Genomic DNA, 17,077 nt, shown 5'->3' on the forward strand with positions numbered 1-17,077 from the left:
TATCTAGCCAGTACCTCTCAACCTCCTGCACAAGCTCGGGCTCCAGGGTGGGGCCCCGGCTGCGCCATGCCGGGCAACGTCACGGTCCTTGATTTTAATCTATTCATAAAGGGCTTTTGATGCAGTCTTTCATAATACATAACTTAAGTTTGTAACACAGGCATTCTATTAAGGATCTATAACTTATAGTGTGAGCTCAAGCTACATGCTGTCACTATAGGAAACTTTGAAACAACTTGGTTCAAATCATGCTGAGTCTGTAACGCTGTAAATTATCCACTGCCATGGCGTGACACATTAGTAACATTGTTACCTGTTGTAGTTGCATGTCCATTCTCCAGGCCAGCATGTGTTTGGGCGAGGTCCACTTCTATTGGCTCTTCTCTTTCAATGCTCTGAAACACACACAGAGTCACGATTAACGACAACACACTAGCAACCTTCATTACTGTTAAAGGAGCCTAAAGTTACGTTTTACCTTAAATGAAGACCAGTAAGAAAGCTGTATAGTTTTCCCTCCATAAACATTACTTTTAGAATCACATGGTTAATCATTGTGCTATTGATAGATTCTATTGATTGATTGAGTGCTACAGGGAGTAAATATTTGCACCCGATGCCCCTATTGTCTCAGTGTTGTGTTGAGCTGATCAAACATTAATATGTTGTGTTTGAATCACAGACAGAGTCAGAATATCATGATCCTCTGGTTTGAACTATTAAAGATAAAGAAGAAATTCTGATGTTCACTGCTCATTGAGTCAAAATCATTCCTTTTTAGAATTTTTTCCAACACATGGGCTTTTTTGACACACCTTCAAGCACAACAAACCAGCAAACTGGCACAGTGCAACTAAACACGCTTCAAAGTTGGACATACAGTATGACAGAGAAGTGTTGTAGGTGTGAGATGCACCAGACAAACTGGCACAGTGCAGCTAAACACGCTTCAAAGTCGGACATACAGTATGAAGTGTTGTAGGTGTGAGATGCACCAGGGTGTTCTGTTCAGTGTCTCAGTCTTCCCTCTTATGATAAAACTTGGGACTAGCCTTTGTTCTAAATCAGGCACTGCTGTTACTGACACACTGGGATGGGAGTGCTGCCAAAATCTGTCAAGTGTTGTTGTAGCATGACTGCTAGAATGACTGAAATCATGTTGTAATGTCAACCATCATTAGCCTCTTAAGTTCTGTGTCTATGTAACCATGTCACATCCACTGTTTTCTGTCTCTGTGATCTGTGCAGACCTGCAGCAGAGTCTCTCATTCCTCTCCAAACACAATCAGCCATATGGAAACAGCTAATCACCATCCAGATACTTCTATCTCAAACTCTCAGTCACATACAGTAGTGCAGCTGACCCCCATAGGTTGTGGGTCAAGCTGTTACTTTACATGTGTCTCTGTCAGACAGACAGATGGAGCTTGTTGATAGTCAGGCTTCTTGGCATAGAACAAGACTATTCAAGTCAACAGTGCAGTGCTGATAGCTGTGTAGGTTTTCTGAAGGTCAGCATCATAAAACATGTAAAATTGTATCTGTGCTGATCTAACAGACCCAGAAATAGGCTTTCAGAAAACATAATGCACCCTCAGGCAGCCATGTAGGAGATCCTCTGCTTTTTGGCAACAAATAAAAAATGAACAGCTGGTTGTATTTCAACCTTGGCTGTCACAGTGGAATTAAATAGACAGGCCTGATTACTGCACTGTTTTTGACCGAGAACATTAGTTCATCACTGATGCATGAATTCTGTGTTTAGATAACGTCACCATGTTTGGAAGCAGAATCTGAGCATCTGGTCAGACATCATAAAATGAACAGATAAATGAAGTGATTATTCAGAAAAATTGGATCATTCCCATTCTTTTCAAAGGACCAGAAGTGGGGACAAAGTGTCTTTTCAAAGCAGACCTAAGGATGCTGACTAGGGCTTTCACTGACCACTATTACTTTAATTGTCATTGCACAGTGAAAGGTGCCAAAAGTGACACAAATATGCTGTAAATTTCCTTGTATCCGCAAACAAATGCCTGCACCTAGCAACTAAGGGGTGGACAAAAGATTTGAATCTAGAACTGATCAAGTGCTCCTCTATAGTCCCTTTTAAACTGCCTGTTCAGTGTGAAATTATTCTGTATAAAAGTTACCAACCCAGCCTGCATGGGGGCTCAGTGTTGATTCACCACTGAGGTAGTACAACTGCTGCAACCGTTCCGCCTCACCCTCTGTGTGAAACGGGAGAGGTGGATTGAGGGGTTGTGGGCTAGGCTATGGAGGATTATTTTACCCAAAACTGAAAAAAAAGAAAAACAAAAATGCCACATTTTCAAATATTTTACATCTCCATTTACCTCCATTGTTTTGGAGTGACGGCACAAATTTTCAGGGATGTCAAAAAACCTGGACAAATAGAACTCAAACTAAGCTACGACTGTATGCTCTATCTCGCTCATGCACAGACATAAAGGGTAATATGCTATTCTTGCTGCTAGATAATGTGCTCTGTTCAGTGCATGTACAGCAAATGTGTATGTGTTTGGCTGAGCTCACCTTATAGGAATGTTGCTGTGTGTGTTAAAACAAGTCAAGAAAAGAGTGTGTCTGGGTGGGTGATTGTGTTTTTATAAAGGGGATATGAGAATAAGGGGAAAAGCAAGGGCTTCTGGAGAAAATATCATTATGTATGAAAGAGTGAGGGAGGCAGATGGGGAAGATGTATACTGCATGTTGTGAAATGGCGCAGAAGAACAGGGTACATAGGTGGAAACAGCTGGCTATCCAGCAGGAGGAGGGGGGCAAATTGCAGAAGGCCTGGCTTTGGGGAGGGGAACTTCACTGGCTTAAGAACTCAAATCATCACATGTCCACTGAGGGTCAGAGGGGGAACATGATAGTGAAGCTGCTAAGGTTCCTGTAAACTCTCTGGTATCTCAAGGTCTTATAGTATTTGCTGGCAGAACACTCTGACGTGCAACACTTAACATGGCACAGCACTGACAAGGGACCTTAGAACATGATGAACCTATCACATTTATGCACGCGTTTGCTTAAGTCAGCACGCATGAACAAACACTTAAGAACTTAATAAGAACCACATGCGTATGCACATAAATTTAAACTGATATCTGCTGGACTTTGCATTTGACATACTATATTTCAGGGGAAAAGCTTCTGTTAAAAGCTAGATGTCATCTAGACAGTATTCGGAGGCTTTGGAAGCAGCTCTGCACTGAAATGTGCTTCACCCTGCCTTAAACTCTGGAAGAACCTTAAGCTGCTTCTTTAAGAGGAGGAAGAAGGACAAAGGTGAAGAGGAAGAATAAGGATTTGTATATCACAAAATATTTGCCATTGTTACCTCACATCTCACCCTGTCCTTCATGTGCAGGTCAACACTTGACTAATGTCCCATCTGCACTGACTCCCAGCAGATTTGGATTAAAAGCCAAAATAAAGTTGTGGCAACATGACTACTCACTGCCAGGAAAAAATACAGTGAATCTAACCTATACAGGCATTAAATCACTTTAAGTCTGGCGTAAATCTGCTACAGTAGCAGAACTTCAGGACCAGACCAAGCACCACTATGAAGCTGTTTTAGCTCCAGAGGGGTTGTAGTTTACAAACATGAGACATGGGGCTGCCAGTTTCTATTGGTATTGATTTTTTTGTACTTTAATGTACCATACACGTTCCCTTACAAAATATACACTATGTAACAATGTACTGATTATCAAAACTGATATATTGGCCTGTATCCTATGAGAGAGTGTTTCCACAGTGACACTAAAGACAGTTACTGTTCCATTTCTATTGTTAACTCAGTAGAAGTTTTGACATGCTAATGAAATTTATACCATGATATTTGCAAATGCCAGACTACTGGCTGTTAATGTCCCTTGGGAAACTTTGTTCTAACATGAGGGGTATGCGGGTGCTGGGTGGGCCCCACATCCTGTATTTACTCAGAAGACATTGTTTAGCTGTCAGAGGCATCTCCATCACTGACACTTTAATAAAGACTTTCCAGGGGCAGGGGTGAGGCATGGATGGGACAGGTTGGCTGCTAGAAGGTGAGAATTCTGGAAAACATACAGCGCACTCACAAAAAATATCCAACCAGTGACATATAGTTTGTATTGGCTCTGTATTCTAGAATAACATGCCAACTCTCAGTTTTAGTGCTAACATCCAGAGACAACATAAGTGGACAAATTAAAAAGAATAATTAGACATTTGTATATGCATTCTTGTCAAGACTTAGATATAAAGATTGATACCACTGCCACATCTGTCTGAACAGGAAGCTAAAGCCATTTAGTCAGATTTAATGATGGATGAACTGGATTTGGCCCCAGCCAATTTTCCCCAGCAGCCACTTGCGCTACGGCAATGAAAAAATCCTCATACGACCCAAAAAGCATTTTCTCCATAGACCACAATGATAAAAGCTAAGTCTGTAAAACCACTGACAGAATACCTGGAACTATAAATGAGGACAATGATCGCTCTTTGTATTATGAATTTTTAACCCACTGAGTTTTATATTTGTAAAACCCTCCCAAAGTCCAGAAAGCAGAGTTTTATTTACGTGACGTCATCCCAATGTAAAATCAATGTGCCGAGCGGGAGAGTGTGAGTGGGGCCGGCACAACGTTATCTTTAGTAAGAAGTTTGTCCTACAAAGATTCACTCACCACTGTGGACACCTAACTTTAGTGCTCATTTTAATTTGCTAAATAAACACACTAACACAGAGTTTGCCCTCAAGCCACAGTGAACCCTTTGTGCTGATCGCACTAACGTGACTGAATGGACAAGTGACAGGACAGGCTGTCAGTATACTACATGTTATGAATTACTGTAAAGCTTGTAAACTGCCATATGTCACTGTCAACTAATGACAGCTAAATGACCCAGCATTTTATGATGACAAATTTTAAAAAAGCACAAAAAACAATACAGCCATCAGTAAATGTGCAAATGTAACATACTAAGCAAGAATAATTATAGGAAACACTTAGTGACAGAGGACTGTAATTTCCTTCCAGGAGTACATAGAGTACATAGAGGAATCTTCTTGAATGGAGCACACTCAAACCACCTGTTATTCAAGTACATTAATGTAGCCTGCAATTTCTCTGCTTGAAAAAATTCACAGAATACCAGTTTGGGTTAAGAGTGGAAATTATGCACCGGCTTTGAACTAAGACTATATAAAAACCCAATTGCAGATGAGAGCCACTGTACAGGGAAAAGTTTTCTTCATAAACACGGTATGTCTGAATGTAGTTTTGGCTAGAGATAAGGTATGATTTCACATGTGCTTCCCTGAAAACTGCTTATTAAAATCAATAATTAATTCAAACTTTTGTGATACTTTTAATGCTTGTAACAATATGCTCCTATAATTTAGAAAAGGCATTTTATGACTGGTCTTTAGACAATAAATTAAGATGTCAGTCAGTCCATCTTCCTCTTCTGGTTTAACCTAACAGACATGAAATTTACTAAGAGGATGAAACCCTTGTGTTTTGGTCTCTTCAGGAGCTTTGCTCTAGTGCTACCCTCAGAACAAAATTCAGTTTTGCAAACAGCATATGTAACTTTTACATTCTGTTTGGGGTCCTGGAAACACTGGGCCCCATTTAACAGCTAAAAATATACTTAACATTGTTTTACTACTTGGATACTTGGTTATATACAAGGAATGTTCATCTACTTTGTACCTGCGATCAGTGGTGACAGTATATTTATGCAACAGTGTAGTATCTGCCCAAAATCCCAGATACATCTATTTGAGATCTTTGAGTGTGTTTTAACCCAAACATAAGTAATATCTCTACATAGTATAACATACTTCATACTTCAGTTTTTTGTCTGTAAATGACTTTTAGTATTTGCAGTATTTGAGTTTGCTCTACAACTCCCACTCTCCCACCGGGCTTTATTTGTCTGGTGTTGGTTAAGTCACTGTCAAAGATGTGTAAGAGGCATGAAAATACAGTATGATCTCAGATTCTTCCAGGCCAAGTATGATCTGTGGGAAATGGGTCATGTTAGTTGTGGAGAAAAGATCATGTTTCACTCTTGTGATTCATCATCTGTAATGTGATGTCTGATACTATATCAACCGTTTGCTATATTATTTTCCACCTTTCACCCTGGTGTTGTAGCTGCTGCAGAGTCACCTTTCACCTGCATGCCTCCTAATATATTTTTTTTGTTGTGAAAACATGCAGTGCTGAGTATTCAGTGGGAATACTTAACAGGCCTTCCGCTCACCTCCAACCATTCATCTTCTAACCTCTAGGGAGTTTACATTTTGAATCTCATCCTCACAGTGATTGACAGGCAGATAAATTAACTCTAGATTATGTTCTTACTTTTCCCCGACCCCCCAAAATCGCCCAAAGTAGTAGTTGTAGCTAGGTCAGCCGCCTGTAGTGCGAGACTTAATGTCTGACAAAATCTGAAAACTTAAGGAACCCCTGCTCTCTCACCCATGACCCCCTGTCACCCAACCTCTAAAACCAATTTCCTTAAAGTGCCTTCCAGGCATTATCCCAAAGCACTGGAACTGAGTGCAGTTAAATTAAATTTGTGAAGTATTCCCAGGGTGGATTTAGCTGACCTGGACGTCAAAATCTACTCTTGAAGTTTCCTTCCAGTAAAGCTTACTGGTTTCAGAGGGCTGCAAGGGTGAGGAGGGTGAGCCCTTCCAGTTAGTTATTAACCTGTTTCCACAGAGATGATGACAGGAACATGGCCTATTGTCTGGAAGTCATTAAGAGAGCCAGGGGTAGCCAGGGAGTGGCTGCATACCTCTGTTAAACCCCCAGCATTTGAAAGCACACGAACACACACATGCACACACACACTTGCTCTCCCCTCTGCTGTGCTCTGTTTTCAGTTTTATTCTTCACTTCTGTATCAGTCCACATCCATTTTAACATCTTATCAGAACATGCATGCGAGCATGTCCCTATCAGAATAAGTATTTCCAAACCAGCATTCAGAATAGTCTTGATAAGTAGTTTACATTGCCAAACCATGCATGCAAATTAATCATAGAGAGCCACACAGACATGCAAGGGTATAGAGATGATGCTGTAATTATATGTGGCAAATGATAAATTACAGCAGAAAAGTAGAGTTGATTCAAAAGTCATATCATATATTTAGCGTATTTGTAAACATTATGCTTGTGTGAGTGTGTGTTTGACCAAGAAAGATGATGAAACTGGTTGTATTAATAGCCACAAAGAGGCCGCTGGTGCCGGGAATCCAACCTTAAAATGCAGGGGAGATTGGGGGAGGGGTAGAAGAGTGAGGAACAGATAACATGGGTGGATGGGTTCTGGTAGAAATTGGGTACACAGAGAGAACAGAAGTCACACACTTATCAGAGGCAGTCAGAGATGGCTTCTCCTTTTCATTGCCAGTAAAATGTTAAAGACAAAAGTGAATTTGAAATTTTAGGTAATGGAACAAAACAAATGAAATTTTAATCATCTGACGGTCACTATGAATGAGCTAAATTACTTCTTTTCATTCAAATGATATAACAAATGATACTGCCAGATGTGTGGCTGTCAGTTTTTTATAACACCTAGTCATGTTCATGAAGGTTTATAATCTGACACTTTGTACTATTAAAAAGTTACATAAGGCAAGACTCCAGTTAAACAGTTTGCATCAGGCATAATTATGGATTAGGTTAGTCAAGCTCTACAAAGCAAGGCACACAAGGTTATACTGATCAGATGCATTCACTTCAATAGGAAGTAACCTTATAAAGTGGCTTTAAGAGGCCAGTATAAACAGTGAAATGCAGCATTATTCTACCAAAAAGGGATTAAAGCTAGTAAAAGTGTCACTCTTGTGGGGTTTTTTTTAAAAAGATTATCATCCATCCAGTACCTTTGTACCAGCATGACAAACTCAGAAAACTCAAATATTTTAATAAGAGAACAGTCTCTAAATATATGGATATGGATGTGTGTGTATGTATATACATCCATATGTACAGAATATGACTGAGCCGATACAATACAACAAGCACACATTTTCACTTTCTCCATAACTTCCTGTTAACTGAGGGTCTGTGAACTTAATCACAGCGTACTTCAGTTTGGATCAGGACTGCTACATCAAATCTACCCATCATCCTATTCTCAGACTGTGACTAACTCACTGCAGGCTAAATTTTGCAGTGGTCATCTGTTGGTGCGTGTGGGTGCAGATAAGGAGCAGATAGCATTGCGGTTAAGTTGTGTAATGTTAGAGGGAGATGGAGCTAATGAGTGCACAGGGAGGGATGGAAGGACACAGATTATCAGGGGAGTGTAACTTGATGGAACCTGCAGACCATCAACCAGCAGCTTAAGTACTCAGTCATCAGACAAATAGCTACGATTCAATTTTTGAATGCTAATATATTATTACTGTCAAATGAACTTTTAATAGCTTGGTATCACTGCTGTAAAAGTTAGACAAGGGTAAAGACAATGGGTAGTTTCTGTGTCAGTGGCATTGTGAGTGCAGATATTTCTCAAAATTAAAACCACATTTCCCACAAATCCTTTTGCTTCCTTCAAGAAACTACTGAAAGTGATTTAGCCTTTCACTCTCTGTCAACAAGACTTTTGCTATAGTTGTAACAGTTGACAACAGGACTGTCTCAAAATGTGCATGGTAATAATTTATTGAAACTGCTACATGTAGCACCTTTATGTGGAATGTCATGTGACATCTACAGTATACATCCTTTCCTTTGAGTCCATGCAAGAAACACATCCAAACTCACTTTTCCATCACAAGAATCTGCCCCTTACGTAATGTGTTGAGGGCCCATAAATCAACCCAGTCTTTGTGTGCTGACAGAGAACAGTAGTTAACCCTCTGACCTGGCTGAGTTAATCTGATCTGCTCATTTGTTGATGAACAGGCACATTGTTGGTGTCTGTGGAGTCTTGAGTGGTACAGGTGTGGTTTGTAAGTGTGTGAGGGTTTGGAAGAAAATGAAAGTCTCTGTGAGAGAAAACAGATCAAAAAAGAAAGATGAAATGTTACAGTAAATATATAAATTATGCATTTAAAAATACAACAGATGCTGCTCTTTTATTAAAAATTCAATTTGATCCATTCAGCTTCTGATATGATGAACCTTCTAACTGATAATTACCGCATTTGTTTGGTCTGTAGACAAGTCTACATTTTCATTAGATTGAACCACATGATAACTTTGGTCATGTGTTAACAAAGCCGTCTTTATTAACAACTGAGCAAATTCTATCCACTGATGAGAACTGTAAGGTACGATCGAAAGCTCCAGAGAACTCTATTAAGTGGATGATGAGTTTCTGTGTATTTTGCAAACCTACGCACTCGATGTCAAAAGTGTAATCAAAATCACAACTTGTCATATATCAAAACAGTGTCATATTTTTAAAAAAGCTTAGGCCTCTAGTGAAATATTTGCTTAGTTGAGATAGCGAGTGAGAGACAGATAAAAGGAGAAGAAATGAGGAGGAAGAGAGGAGGGTCAGTTCTATAATCCTTCCACACTCTGTGTACTCCCAGTGAAGCACATGAACCCACACAATGGACCATTGAGACAGCTGCTTTGACTCTGTAATTGGCAACAGTGGTGTTGTCTGCAGGTGTGTGTGTGTGTGTGTGTGTGTGTGTGTATTCGTGTTAGTGTGCGTGAGATGAGAAAGTGTGGAGGAGGGTGAAGGGGAGGAAGAGGAGACATTGTTGAGGAGGCTTAGGACTTTGTCCTAATCCTAATCTTGACTAATTTCTGTGCCCAGAACCATTACAGGGTAAAAAAAAGGAGCCACACAGCTGCCTCTTTACAAGCCTTAAACACACATACTATATAGGGTACGCACTATTATGCACACAGTTGGATTTCTATTCAAGTATTTTTATGTGAATTCCAATGTACTGCTCAGAAAAGTCAAACACAGCTTCTCAAATATTGCAAAAGACAAATTATGTCTAGGAATAACACATGTGTTTTTCTTGGTTATTTTCCACAAATCTCATGCAGAAACTAAAACCAACAATGAATTTTGTAATATCTGTGAATCTAGACTATGGTTTGCCCTACTAGTTTGTGCCGTAGGCCTCCATTGTTGTTCAAAAACTATTAAAAACATGCCAGTGAGTCACACCACTGCACTGGGTGACCTGTTTCTCGCATTATGTGTAGCATGAGAAGCTAGCAGAGCAGTGTAAACAGAACAGAGATCATTTGCATGCACAGTTGATTCTTACTTCAGAAACTGAAAATGCCATTCTTAGCCTTTGGAGCTTTTATTTGATCTGTTTTGGTCTACTATGCTTTTTTTTTTTTACCTCTTCAGTGAATGTATACATGAAGATGAATTTGCTAAGTCTGTTTCCACTGCATTTTTCTTCAAAACATAGGACTTCCAGACAGCTGTTGGTTTGTCTTTTCAAACCAATAGTCAGGTTGTTACTTTAGTAAGTAAGCAGTTTTTGTGTCTGAACCTGGCACACTTCATGGTCTGTCACATGCTAATGGCATACTGAGCTGACTAAGAGGTGAAGTTGGGCCATACTAACCCATGCACCAGATGACGAACTGATAACGGCCATTTAATGGGGTGATAACATTCAAAGAGCAAACCGAAAAAAATGCATACAAACGAGAGGATGGAAAAAAAAGAGACAGATCATAAAGATGAAAGAAGTTGTACATAATTCATAGAGATAGAGTATGCGCTGCAGGTGTGTTTTGGAGGTGAGTGTGTGTGTGTGTGTGTGTGTGTGTGTGTGTGTACACAGGTGTGATGGCTTGGCAGGTCACAGTGAAGGTGCACAGTAACAGCTGGAGAGCAGGCTGGAAGCCAGACACGCCCATACACATCTCTCTGGCACAGATACTGTAGCTTCTGCTTGGATTTGAGCAGTTACAAATACCTGAAGTGTCTGTGTGCGTATTTGTCTGTGTACCATGTCAGTCAGACCTGTCAGCCAACTGAACTTTATGTACTGTATCTCCCTCATGTCTGCTTCTGACACGAAGGTGAGGATGTGACAGGAAGAGCGAGTTACAATTCCAGCACCGGCATGTTGAGATCTGACAACGTGGATGAAAATCCCATAAAGCTAATTACCATGATGTGAGCAAAGAAGCAGTGTGCACACAGTCAACCTTTGTGCACTGATGCATTATTTCACAGTACTTTTTGCATCTCATGTTTGATATGATCTGTGTGACTTTGTGTGCGACACTTGAGTGCTTGGCTGACAACAGGATCTCCCATACCAGAAACACTGAAACAAAGGTGCCGTTGTGTTGTTTAGCTCTGATCACATGATTTCAAACAAGATAACATTCCTCTGTTGTATCAACCACATAGTTTGGCAATTACAGATACAGGAGGAACAGCGATTTGCATAATGTGCACATGTGTGAGCTTGTGTTTTTATATTTTTGTAAATCTTGGCTGCAATTTATACTTTTATTATGTACACTATGCATCCCTAACAATTATTTGGATGTTGAGCATACACAGAAAACTTGAGCATATAAGGTGCTAAATTTAAATGTCTTTCTGATGTCAGTTGTCAAAGTGCATCACAAGATAATGAAAATATTGACTGGACCACCTCCTACCTGTTGCAGTCCATCAACACAACTCAGCCTACTTTAGAGGGTGTGTGCCAGGATATGCTGTAGTGTGCGTGTATTGTGTCTGTGCTGTGTGTCAACTGTGAATCTACAGGCAAGAGAAAAAGCCTCCCCAAGGAACAGCTCTGCTCCAAATAACAAAGAGAATCTCAATGCTAGTCTCATAAACAGTCAGCCAGTAATACACAGTTAAATGTGCCAGTGAATAGGAGAGCATTCATATGGAAGCTCAGTGTATGAGTTAAATGATGTTTACCCATTATTTGGCCCTTATGAGGGGGGTGCCAGACAGTGCTATCATAAATCTTCAGAACCCCTCAATAAGCAACACCATTTTCCAGACCTGACCTACCTTTAACACAAAGTATCCCTGAACCCTGTCCTCACCCAAGCAAAGACTGGATATTTGGCTTGACACACAGCATCTGTATTGTGTTTGCTCAGGTTAAACAGTGGCTGGCCCACCTGGCTTGTAATTGCAGTCACCTTTGAGTTGTCCAGCCACTGACACTATTCTACCAGGATTGTCTAACAAAAAAAGACTTATTAACAATTCCAGTGAGTCTGAAACTATACTATCACTAACACCCATACAAGTTCTGTGTGGGCGTGGGAGTGCAGACAAGTCTACAGGGTCATCACTTGGGCACCTTCTCACTAACTGGTGTTAGAGAGGGCTCAACAGTGGGTGAATGGCTGAATAATGTGAAAGCGCTTTGAGTGTGCTGTAAAAGCATAGAAAGGCGCTATACAAGTATAAGACCATTTACCATTTACCAACAGTGTGTTCCAACATCCCAGAACCACCCCCCTTTTTGCCTGTACCCACACACCCAATACAACCCTTGATCTACTCAGGCTAATTCAAGCTAACTGTTACCAAACACTCGCTAGCACTAGCAAACATTTCAACTGCTGATCTAGCTATCAAACTTTTAAAATAACTCGCCAAACATTTCAAATAGCTAAATGTCTTTCCACAGAAGGATGAAGTGCCCTGGAAGTAAATATTCAGACTTACTACTGTCACTTTAAAGTACTTGTAAAGCAAAACTGTTTCACCTGTGGTTTTATGTCTTTTGTTTCACTGTTTACTTTAGGTAATGACTATAACACTAAATAGAAGTCAGTATTATTTATTGTTGTTTGAATCAGTGGTGGTTCAAGCCACAGCCAGTTCATGAAAGATAACATTTGCTGTGAACATGCTTGTGGTGTGTTAGCAGAAACTCCTTCTGATGCATAAGAAGTAATGGGTTTGGGGAAAAAAGGAATAATGCAGAAGTAGAGCTAGACTTATACACTGGCCAGACTCAACAGTATATACTGCATTTATATTATCAGTACAGTTGTTGACACCAGGTGTGTAAAAGCTCAAACTTTATGTGCATTATTGCAACCTGTAAAGTCAATTTTCTTCCGATTTGCTAGCACAGTTCCACTGATGGAGGACTGCAGCTGCTGCTAATGTGCTGCTTTAATTATGCAACCGGTGTACATGAGATGTTATACCCCAATTTTGTAGAAGTATAACAGAAAACAGACACATAAATGTTTCTAAATCACACCCATGTGTCTGTGTTTGTACAGATGGAAATGCATAGTCCAGCCTTGAGATGGAAACATTGTATTTAACTCTTTTTTTTTTTCTTATATATGATTGTTTTGAGCACACAGACGGACAGCACAAAATTGGCCTGTGCTGCAAGAAGGCCTCAAGGAGTGTATGGTGAACAATGCAAGCTTACTTAGCTAGTTCTCACAAATAATGCAGAGACTGGTTGAATTTGGATTCAGTCTTGTCATTACAAGATCACAGATTCCTGAAAGAATCCTGAGTTAGAACACAGACACACTCTTAAACCCATGTATACTAAATCACCCAGGAGTGGAAAGACAAAGACAGAAAAAAAAAATCTTAATTGTCTTCAGCTGGTGCACTTTCCTATTTTTCTAAATATTTGGACAAAGGTAATTTTGACAAAAGACATTTTTGAGGTGAAAATCCCATTAATTTATACTGAGCAGAAAGCCAGCAAATCTCCATGGTCGTCATCAGCTGGCTGAGTGATGCAGAAACCACAGGATGGATATAAGCCACGAGGTTCTCTTTTTGGTTTCATCAGAAGCAAGACGCGCCAAGGGAGGAAACAAATTCAGTTACGCAATGTTGGGAACTGTGACAACTCTGTATGGAGCTCCAAGATATGTCAAAACCTCCATGTGCAGCATCCCAAAATGACAATAATTCAAAATCCGCTGAGCACTAAAACACTAATTTGGGTCGTCTGGCCATCATTCATGCAGTGATGAACTATGATGTAACCCAGACAAACCCGATAATGATACACTAAGAAAAATGTCAGCTTTCCAGGAACTGAGAAAATAGGCCTGTTTTTGGCTTGCTCCATCTGTTTTTTTAATTTACTCATTAGAGTTTAGACTTCCTCAAGACAAGTGGTTGGATTTTCCTCAAATCAAAACCATGTAATCATTCAGGTGAAGGCAGAATGATAAAAATCCCCCAGACAAGGGCTCACAGTGATAGAGACACTCTGATAATGACTAACCAGAGCCTACGTTTCACAACACTGATTTCACATATTTGACTCAGGTCTGAAAGCCACATGACCACAATAACCTCACCTCCCAGGAGGCTGCTCGACTCATGTTACTGAACCTTCATAAATTCTTAAGCATCCTGGTCAGGGTCTATTGTGCAACTGCGGTGACACAGCCGGCGCTTCGTATGACACCTCCACACAACCACAACACAACGTGGCTTCGGTCAAACACATTCCACTTTGTTACCATAGTGGTTCTTTCCCAACCTGAAAAATTACATTGCAATTGCTAAATTACCTCCTTTGCGGTTGTATATTAAATTTGCATCCATATTAGAAAAGTTCATGTAGCGGGACACTACAGTTAAGTCAAGCGCTCGAGATTTGGCTCTTCTTGACATGTAAAACTGTGATTTCCAATTACAAGTCCTTGTTCCCTAGAGGTTACTTCTGCTGTTGCCCAGTAGATACATGAAAACACTTGCTGAACTAATTTGAAAAATGGAAATAATTATTATATTATACTACAGTGACTACCAAGTGAGAAGAGTCTAAACAGCTAAGAGTATGGATAAAAGATTGAAACAGACAACTAAAAGTAATAGATAAAAGTTAACAGATTTCTAAAAGCAGCAAATAAGTACAGATAGTTAAATGTGATGACAATATTTTGGTAAAAATAATGTTAAACAGCTAAAACCAATGGATCAGTTGAATCGAAACTGTTAGAGATTAAGATCAAACCAACATATTTGAACATATATGGACCATGATGAGTGGTATCACTGAAAGGGTTAGCATGGTTGTCGGGGTTCATTAGACAAATAGGGCTGGGAACCACTGTTGTAAAGGCATCCACCACCTCATTTATACATACATGCAGTACTCACATTAGTCTTGCTGGACACAGCGAATGTGGCTCGGCTGGAGAAGCGGGCGGTGGAGGGGCTGCTGCTGAACACCGGGCCTGTCACCATTGAGGAAACTCTGGAGCCCACAGGAGGACTGCTGGAGCTGGGGGAGAATGAGAAGGTGGCAGGGGGTGATCCAGGACTTGACTGATTACTGAGGCTGCTGTAGGTCTGGGCTTGGTTCCCCAGGGTGCAGGTCTGGACATGGAGGTGAGCCTGGCTCTGAGTATGAGCCTGACCTCTGCCGTAGACCACCTCTTTTATATCCTGGTGGTTCTCCTGAATGTTATTAAGGTGATGCTTGTGACTGTGGTTGTTGCTAATCAAAGTGCTCCTGTCACTTGTCATTGCACTCAGGAGCTCTACCTGGCGGGTAAGAGCTTCTAGCTGACTCCTAAGCTGCCGGTTTTCCTGCTGGAGCTGAGCCACTGCTCTTCCGGGAGGGCCACTCGGACAGCTGTAACCACTGGTGACCCTCTGGGAATGGGACAGACAGCCTCTCTGTCTGCCAGACTGTAAATAAGATCTTCTGGACACTGGAGAATGTGTAGTTTCAGTGTGCTGAGGGAGGGGACTGAGGGGCAAGGGTCGGGAGGTGAAAGTTTTCAGGGGAGGGGGCAAATGCCTGGTCTGTTTTATCCACACTCCTTCAGTTCTGTCCTGCGATGTCCCAGGCTGCTTCTCCTTCAGTACGCTCTGCTTCACAGGAGCAGATTCCTCCCTTTGTCTTCTATCTGAAAGCACAACAGGGGCAATATTTGACCCTTAGCTTGTGAGCAACTGTCAAGATCTTAAACGAACCACCAAAGTCCAAGGTGTAAAAAATGCAGCTAGACTAGAAAAAACTTGAGGGTCGCAGTGAAATCAAGGCTTGTACTAAACGATTTAATTTAAATTTTGCAAAAAAAAACTACAAACAAACAAAAAAGCTCAATATGATTCAAACACAAATGCCTTCACTTTACTGTACAGAGATCAACTCTTATTATTTCTTTTAAAGAGGCAGAATAACAGAAAGAAAGCATGAGCCAGCTATGTTGCATAACTGCCATAAAACACAGCAGTGAGGTAATCTTTACTCACAGCTGCAGCAAACCTACCTCAGCTTCGTGCTCCAGTCACTAGACTTCCCTCGTCACTGAACAGCTGTAGGAATGTGTGTGTGAGAGAGTGTGTGAGCTCCGCTCTGCCGGCTCTCTGGTCTGTTTAAACTCTCAGGTTGATCACTCCTCTCTACTGGCCTGGATGACAGAGGGAGGGATAAAGTGGAAGGGTGGTGGCGGAGTGGAAAGAGTAGTAAATGTGAGGGGAGGGGAAGGACTGAGGTGGATCGGGTAGCTTTTATATCCTTGCACTGTGTAAACTATTGCAAGATGTCCCCTCCCCTCCTCTTCTTGCTCCTTACTCTAATGCTTGATGCACCTCTTCCTCATCCTTTGTTTCTTTTCCTGCTTAGAAAGTGTCATCTTTTATTTTCTGGGTCTACTGAAGGTATAATTGTTGCTAACGTGTTAGCCATAAAACCTGGTGGTATAAGGCATCTGAATATATACTGTCAATTTACGCACTCCAGCCCATCAGGACTTTTCAATCATTGTGGCATCGTGAGAATGAAAAAAAATGCCCTTAAATATTTTTCATACAAAGTGTCAAAGACAAAGCACTTTTTATCCATGCAGTTTATCCCTGAATGTAGTGCAGAACAACCCATAACATCACACTGTCCCCCTGGATTTTTCTGTTCAGTCCTGTTGTATTCTGTTATGTGTTTGATGGCAGGACAAGACAGACAGAAAGACAAACTGGCTGCTGCGCACCATCCTCCCCCTTGTAACGAGACCCCAACAGAGCAAACATTCCACACCAGATAGCAATTGTTTGTGTGCCTGTGTGTGTGTGTGTGTGTGTGTGTGTGTGTGTGTGTG

The 17,077-nt window shown here is 40.8% G+C and overlaps 1 protein-coding gene across 1 annotated transcript in view; it reads right to left on the reverse strand.

Annotated features, from left to right (window-relative positions):
- The window catches only part of smtnl (smoothelin, like), a 22,154-nt gene extending 6,553 nt beyond the window's left edge, over positions 1-15,601 (reverse strand). The window contains exons 1-2 of the mRNA XM_020586959.1: positions 15,132-15,601; positions 314-395 (exon numbers count right to left, since the gene is read on the reverse strand). Coding sequence (XP_020442615.1) covers positions 314-395; positions 15,132-15,500 — 451 coding nt within the window. The 5' untranslated portion in view covers positions 15,501-15,601. The remainder of the gene's footprint in view (positions 1-313; positions 396-15,131) is intronic.
- Between the last annotated feature and the right edge of the window lie 1,476 nt (positions 15,602-17,077).

The sequence above is a fragment of the Monopterus albus genome, unplaced genomic scaffold, assembly GCF_001952655.1.
Source record: "Monopterus albus unplaced genomic scaffold, M_albus_1.0 scaffold8.1, whole genome shotgun sequence".
Classification (NCBI taxonomy): domain Eukaryota; kingdom Metazoa; phylum Chordata; class Actinopteri; order Synbranchiformes; family Synbranchidae; genus Monopterus; species Monopterus albus.